This window comes from Conger conger, chromosome 6 (assembly GCF_963514075.1).
Source record: "Conger conger chromosome 6, fConCon1.1, whole genome shotgun sequence".
NCBI classification, from domain to species: domain Eukaryota; kingdom Metazoa; phylum Chordata; class Actinopteri; order Anguilliformes; family Congridae; genus Conger; species Conger conger.
In genome coordinates, this window is record NC_083765.1 from 64301657 (window position 1) to 64309125 (window position 7469).

Here is a 7469-nt window from a genome sequence, read left to right on the forward strand (position 1 = left end):
AAAACTGCCTTCCAGTGTTGCCATGTCTAGATAAAAATTCCATCAAAACGAAAAACGCGAACATGGCAACCCTGCTGCCTTCGCAAAACCATAGACTGTAGATACTTTTTTCTGTGATTGGCCAACGTGATATGTCACGTGAACGTGGTCATTTTGTCCCGTTTGTTCAGCGTAATGGCTGCCACATAATTGACAACGGCTCTCATTTCATTTTGCTCGCTAAATTAGCAACCCGGTGTGTATAGACAGCGCGTACTACTGGTGGTGATACCAGTAGCTCGATGCATATATTAAAGAAAATAAGACTAACACATCTATATTTCAGAAAATAATATTAATCCCAGATAACAAGTGACTCCGAGTATCGAGTATGAATCGATACAGATTCTGAATGCCGTAAAGTTCTATATTGGGAGATTCCAGCTTCAATAGCTCAGGAACGAAAAGTAAAATACTAAATAAATAAGATAACAATCTACAACATTAGTATTTAGATTCTTCGAAATGGATGTTTCGAAAATTTCGAGCTAATGTTCAGCTTCTCGTCCTCCCCACACATAAGGCACCGTCTACAAACTTTATGAACAGAAATCTATTTCTTTTAAAAACCAATAATACTTACAAACATTTACGGAACTAAGCCCGGTACCTAAAATTTTAGACGGTCCCTAAAATGTCATGATTGCATAGAGATCAATGTAATTTCCCATTTTGAAAACAAGAAATTCGGAGGAAAAGTAGTTATGAGTTCAAAATCTAGTGTTATCTTATTTGGACGTTTCGTTCGTGAGCCATTGAATTCGGAATCGAATTCGCTTGTCTGGTACGTAACCTCTGGTGTAGTTAGCCGCATTTCAGTGAGCAGTTTCTGCAATCGATATATTATTAACGTTCCTATTGTGTAGCTAATTCAGTTTTATTATCAATGTTGAATGGCATCTTTGATGGGAGGCAGTTACAATCAACATACATTTTAGTGCCGTGAGTTTGAAGCTGCAGGTATAGCTTTTTGCACTGAATGTAGACAGCTAGTTATGTGACGTGAACGCAGCATTACTCTCCGGTTAGCTACGTGCTGATGATTCTTTGCCTTCATTTTACGACTTTTAAGACGTCACGCTGCGTGCGTAGCGTACAGTTTCGTTTACGGCAGTCGATGTGCTTTTCCCCCCTGAAGATCCACATGTTCAAAGCGATATAGTTTTGTAGTTCGGTTGGCTACTGTAATATCATAATTTAAATGCTTTAATGTCGCGCTGTTTTTAAACGCGACGCTGACCGCAAACTGACATTGCATGCGCTAAAAGAGTTAGGCTACATTATGGGTAAAAGTAAGAACAAGAAATTTAGACGTCCCCAGTTTTCTGCCGAGGGATTGCCAGTATCGGCTGTAAAGAATGTAGAGGACGAGGAAGAAGTTGAGTCTCCTGCCGACGAGTTGCTTGAAAAAGTAGGTTTTAATATGATAATGACTTACTTTTGTATTGCTGAAAAATTAACTATCCATTAACGTGATAAGGCAGATGTCACGTGTCTTCTCTCTGCCACTCGAAGATAAATGGCCAGACATGTCATTTTCAGCCACTGGGAGCGAGGCTCTCCTCGTGTTATATCCTCATGTTGTCAAGTCAAATCTTAGTAATTGTTGCTTTAGTTGGTCTTGGTAATAATTCACAACACAATACTTAACGTGAACGAATTAAGAATGTACTCGGAGCAGAATATCGTGGCATTTGGTTACAGATTTAAAATTGGAACAGATTGGGAGAGTAATTTGTGTATATTTCCGTTGTCTGAAGCAGGTTTCTGTAATGTGCCGAGTATAGATTGTAGAGACCTAGTTTAGTTCGGGATGAGACCGAGTCTGTGATTAAAGAAGTGTCGCACCATACTATTATTCCATTGCTTGGATTGGTATTTGAATGCTTGCCTGTTAACAGCAAATATGAAAGAATATTCACCAAAGACAGCATATGAACCCTGAATTATATGGCTACTTCAGTTTATGAATTTCTTGAAAGTGTGATTGAATACTGGGCTCTTGAGTCATTGGATTTCTTGCATTTATAAAGTGCTTTTCTCATACTTAAAGCACTTTATAGTGATGAGGGGGATACTCCCACCTGGGTGATGCACGGCTGCCATTTAGGCACCAGAACACTCCCCACACAACAGTTTAGGTGGAGAGGGAGAGAACAATTATATAACAATTAGATCAGGAGATGCTTCGGCGGCAGATTGAAATCGCTAGAATGAGTGCCATGGCATCTTTAATGACCACAGTGAGTCAGGACCTCAGCTTAACGTCTCATACTCCAACTTACTGCACAGTGGATGCTCCAAAAAGCTGATCCTAATAAGTCCCCAGGTTAGATGGGCATAGACAAACCCCAATACAGGGTAGTGTCTTTGCCAGTTTTTTCACAGTAAACTATCAATATCCAATACTATGGGCAAAACACACCAAGACAATTTGCATGTTTATAAACTATTTTTTATAAATAACTTGAGATTATAACTTGAACATTTGCAACCAACGATGTGTAGACTACTATGTGTATCCTACTTAAGCTTTATTGTAGAGGTGAATGTCACTCAGGCCAGAGACCTGTTGTTTTGCTTTGGTTTTTCAGGCCTGGTAGCTCTCCGTGAGGGATTGGTTTAGTGCATTAAACATGGCCACTGAGAAAATGAGTAGAAGTCAAAATGTGAGATCACAGCATTTTCTGCCACTTTCCCGATTCATCAATACATGTTGTGATATTTAATGTTTAGCTACTACTGCAATTGCAGAACTTAGTGAATTGGCGCCACACAACTAATCAATCAGTAGCCTACTCAATCGACAACCTTTGAACAACAACAAAAAAACATGAAAAGCCGAATGTCGAATTGGAGATTTAATGAAACCTAAAAGGTTCATTGTACCCTGTTTTTATTTAATCTTTTCTGCATATTTTGTAAATGGGCCTAACAGTGGTTTTGGGAACTGTGATTAAAAAGAAATGGAGCCTCAGTTGAGGAAAAACTAGCAAACTTAGTTAATTATCAATAGTATGATGTGGCACCATATTTTTGGGAAATATAATATTCTGGTGCCGAGGCATGCGACACATCATTATTTAATTGAAAAATCTGTTTCCATCACCCTTTCACATCTTCTCTTTATTGATAAGCCCAATTATTATTTATTATGTATGGCGTTTCCACTCAAAATTAGCATTACAAAGTTTCAGTGGAAACCCCGGGTGTGTGTCCCTGTATACAGGCTTTTTTCTTGCGTTTTCCACTGGATAAATAGTCCTGCTTTTCATAGGAAAATGGCGGAACTACTATCGATTCTTTGGCATACGGGTATTCATTTTGGGAAATGAATATTTTTGACAAGCCTAATACAGGGCTACTAAATCTTGGTCCTGGACGCCACAAGGATGCACTGGTATGCTCAGCACGTTAATTGTTAGATTGGTTATGATTTGAACTTTAATGTATTTCGCACTGGATAAGTGCTAAATGACTATAATGTAGATTAAAGCAGTTCATTAACTCACCTCACCTGCTAAAACTGTAATATATTATCAGTAAAAACAATAACGGACATTTAACATCCGTAGTTTTCTGCCAAGGGACTGCCCGCTTCTGCTGTGAAGGATGATGAGGTTGAGGAGGAATTTAATTCTTTGTGGGCCACATCCAGAAGCTGTTAACAGGATGAGTCATGCAGCATTCCTGGACACGTGTGCGATATTTCGGTGGCTTTCGTGAGGCGCGTCTGACAGAGGAACGCGGCTGATGAAATGTGTGTGATGTGGGTGTGTTTGCAGCTGCAGACGTGTGACGTGGGTGTGTTTGCAGCTGCAGACGTGTGACGTGGGTGTGTTTGCAGCTGCAGACGTGTGACGTGGGTGTGTTTGCAGCTGCAGACGTGTGACGTGGGTGTGTTTGCAGCTGCAGACGTGTGACGTGGGTGTGCTTGCAGCTGCAGACGTGTGACGTGGGTGTGTTTGCAGCTGCAGACGTGTGACGTGGGTGTGTTTGCAGCTGCAGACGTGTGACGTGGGTGTGTTTGCAGCTGCAGACGTGTGACGTGGGTGTGTTTGCAGCTGCAGACGTGTGACGTGGGTGTGCTTGCAGCTGCAGACGTGTGACGTGGGTGTGTTTGCAGCTGCAGACGTGTGACGTGGGTGTGCTTGCAGCTGCAGACGTGTGACGTGGGTGTGTTTGCAGCTGCAGAGTCCCTGTGCGGACATACGAGAGTACGCCTGCGCGAGCATCTCCCAGATCGTGAAGCAGAGCCGTGCCATCCCCGCCTTCGTGCAGCGCGACGCCCTGCGCTGCCTCGGGCCCCTGCTGCTGGACCGCAGCCTGACCGTGAGGGAGACCGCTGCAGGGGCGCTGAGGTCGGGCACGCCGCCAGCTTATAACACAGCGCCATTTTATAACACAGCGCCATTTTATAACACACCGTATCTATGTTACACAGCACACCGCCATTTTATAACACAGTGCAGCTATATCACACGGCACGCCGCCATTTTATAACACGCCGCCATTTTATAACAGCGCCATTTTATAACACACCGTATCTATGTTACACAGCACACCGCCATTTTATAACACATCGCAGCTATATCACACAGTACGCCGCCATTTTATAACACGCCGCCATTTTATAACACCGCCATTTTATAACAGTGCAGCTATATCACACGGCACGCCGCCATTTTATAACACCGCCATTTTATAACATGCCGCCATTTTATAACACAGCGCCATTTTATAACACACCGTATCTATGTTACACAGCACACCGCCATTTTATAACACAGCGCAGCTATATCACACAGCACGCCGCCATTTTATAACACAGCTCCATTTTATAACACACCGTATCTATTTTACACAGCACGCCGCCATTTTATAACACCGCCATTTTATAACACAGTGCAGCTATATCACACGGCACACCACCATTTTATAACATGCTGTAGCCATATCACACGGCACGCCGCCATTTTATAACACACCTAGATAAGATAATAGCTTCTATGAAACCATTTTAATCAGGTAATTCAGTGAGATTCCATTTTAATCAGGTAATTCAGTGAGATTCCATTTTAATCAGGTAATTCAGTCAGATTCCATTTTCATCAGGTAATTCAGTCAGATTCCATTTTCATCAGGTAATTCAGTCAGATTCCATTTTAATCAAGTAATTCAGTCAGATTCCATTTTAATCAGGTAATTCAGTCAGATTCCATTTTAATCAAGTAATTCAGTCAGATTCCATTTTAATCAGGTAATTCAGTCAGATTCCATTTTAATCAGGTAATTCAGTCAGATTCCATTTTAATCAGGTAATTCAGTCAGATTTCATTTTAATCAGGTAATTCAGTCAGATTTCATTTTAATCAGATAATTCAGTCAGATTTCTTGTCATTTTAAGTGGAATGTACCATATAGACACCTGCCAGGGGATTCCCTCATTCTTTTAGGTCCAAAATGAAACCGGCTGTAATGACACTGATACACTGTTGAATATCTAAGTTTGTGGTGAATCCCCTTTTTATTTGTGGTGGTAGGAACCTCAGTGCCTGTGGAGGGGTTGATGTTTGTGAAGACATGGTGAAGCAGGATATTCTAACGCCGCTGACTGCTTTGCTCAGAGAGGTGACTGCATGACACTGTTAAGCTTTTCGCTTGAGACACATCTGCAGTTGAGTTTTGTGTGAATTTTCTATCATTCAGTCATCCTCCCACTGGGATTTAGTATTCTGCACAAAATGGATGCATATTTGAGGGCCCAAGCACCAAGGGTGCGCAGAACCTATTGCTTTTGTAAGGATTCTTTTTTTTTAGATTCATTTTGGATTTTCTCTGTTTTTACATGTACCAAACTTTTACATTTACACATGTTTATCTCATGCACATAGAAATAGAGGCTTACTGGATGGCAACAGGAAGTGGGGGTTATATAATAGTTATTGATTCTCCTTTGAGAGGATTCATAAAAAGCATACCAAATTAATTTGGCATAATGTTTAAGTGTGTATTCCACCAAGTATCAGGCAGTTTTATTTGACAATCTGATTGCCTCTACCACAAGGCTGAGACTTGGCTGTAGGTGGACATTCCAGCAAGACAATTTACCAAAGTGTACCTCAGAATCCACACAGAAATGGTTCTGTGACAACAAAAGCAATGCTCTGCAATGGCCTTCTCAGGTGTCAGACCTCCGATCAAAAACCTGTGTGTTGAACTGAAGAGGGTTGGTCATTTACACGAACAGGAATGCAAAGGATCTTGCCAGGAGGAATAGTCCATTCCAGAATGGAATGATTGTATACCTTTGCAGATTAGCAGTCCTGATCACTGCCAAAACAACCGATACGGTCAAAGAAAAATGCTTTGGTTGCATGAATCGCAACGGCAATCTGGCACCAATAACCAAGAATGCAGCCAAACCCCCAAAACAGAAATATTACACGTTTGTGATTTCCATCTAACAACAAATAGTGATTGTACAGGTTTTGATACAATTAAAAGCCTTGCCTTTCAGGAGCTTCTCTGATAGTCTGAAGACTGGTAGGTCTGGTGTTAAATTTTAATGCTTGCTGGTTTTTGCTCTTTTTCCCACATTTGTTCCACCCAAGTGCTGCACAGGCTTTGACTCGAGCTCTGGCATCTTACCGAAATCCCCGAAGGACCAGAAGAACCTGCTGGAGGCCGTGGCCAATGAGGCGGTGAACTTGCTCTGGAACCTTTGGTACGTGTGCCCTGCAGGAGACCGATGGAGTGACTGGAGCAGTCGCATATTTAATGCATCTCTAACTCTCCTTTCATACTTCCTTGCAGTGAGTGCTCTAGCCAGGCACTATCAGTGTTCAATAAAGCTGGCCTTTTGAACGTGCTGATTCAATGCATCGAGCGTCACCCACACAACATGGAGCTGGCCTTGTCAGCTGGTTAGTTTTGTTCTTCTGTCGGCACAAACACGCATTTGTTTTTGTACTAAGGGATATGATATTTCCCGTTGGCAAGATGTCTGGTAATCATTTGAGTGTGTGTGTGTGTGTGTGTGTGTGTGTGTGTGTGTGTGTGTGTGGGGGTACAGCTCGCTGCCTACACACAGTTACAGAGGAGAATGCGGAGCTCCTGGGCTCTCTGAATATGGCGGTGCTCGGAGGACTGGAGGCGGTGCTGCTGTCCTCACACCCAGGGATGGGACTCACTCTGCTGCGCATACTCGCTGCCGGTCTGACTCTCCTCATCACTTCAGTTCTCTTTATTTCATCCCCCCCTCATTTTATTCATTTGGTACTGCTCTTTGTCTTCATCTTGGGCTCTTTGTGACTGCTGATTGCCCCTCCCACTTGGCTGTCTGGAGAAATATTAGTATTAAAGGATAGGGGTCTTTTGATTGTGAAGTGGCTGAGCCCTGCTCTGGCCCTCAGGTGCCCTGTAAACAG

At 42.4% G+C, this 7469-nt stretch overlaps 1 protein-coding gene across 2 annotated transcripts in view; it reads left to right on the top strand.

Annotated features, from left to right (window-relative positions):
• The first annotated feature begins 1115 nt into the window (after positions 1 to 1115).
• heatr3 (HEAT repeat containing 3) overlaps positions 1116 to 7469 on the top strand; it is a 22881-nt gene continuing 16527 nt past the window's right edge. Inside the window, exons 1-6 of one of the 2 annotated variants that reach the window (XM_061245872.1) lie at positions 1116 to 1450; positions 4228 to 4400; positions 5583 to 5670; positions 6654 to 6766; positions 6856 to 6965; positions 7115 to 7255. In XM_061245872.1, coding sequence (XP_061101856.1) covers positions 1322 to 1450; positions 4228 to 4400; positions 5583 to 5670; positions 6654 to 6766; positions 6856 to 6965; positions 7115 to 7255 — 754 coding nt within the window. In that variant the 5' untranslated portion in view covers positions 1116 to 1321. The remainder of the gene's footprint in view (positions 1451 to 4227; positions 4401 to 5582; positions 5671 to 6653; positions 6767 to 6855; positions 6966 to 7114; positions 7256 to 7469) is intronic. The other variant, XM_061245873.1, reaches the window with a different exon arrangement.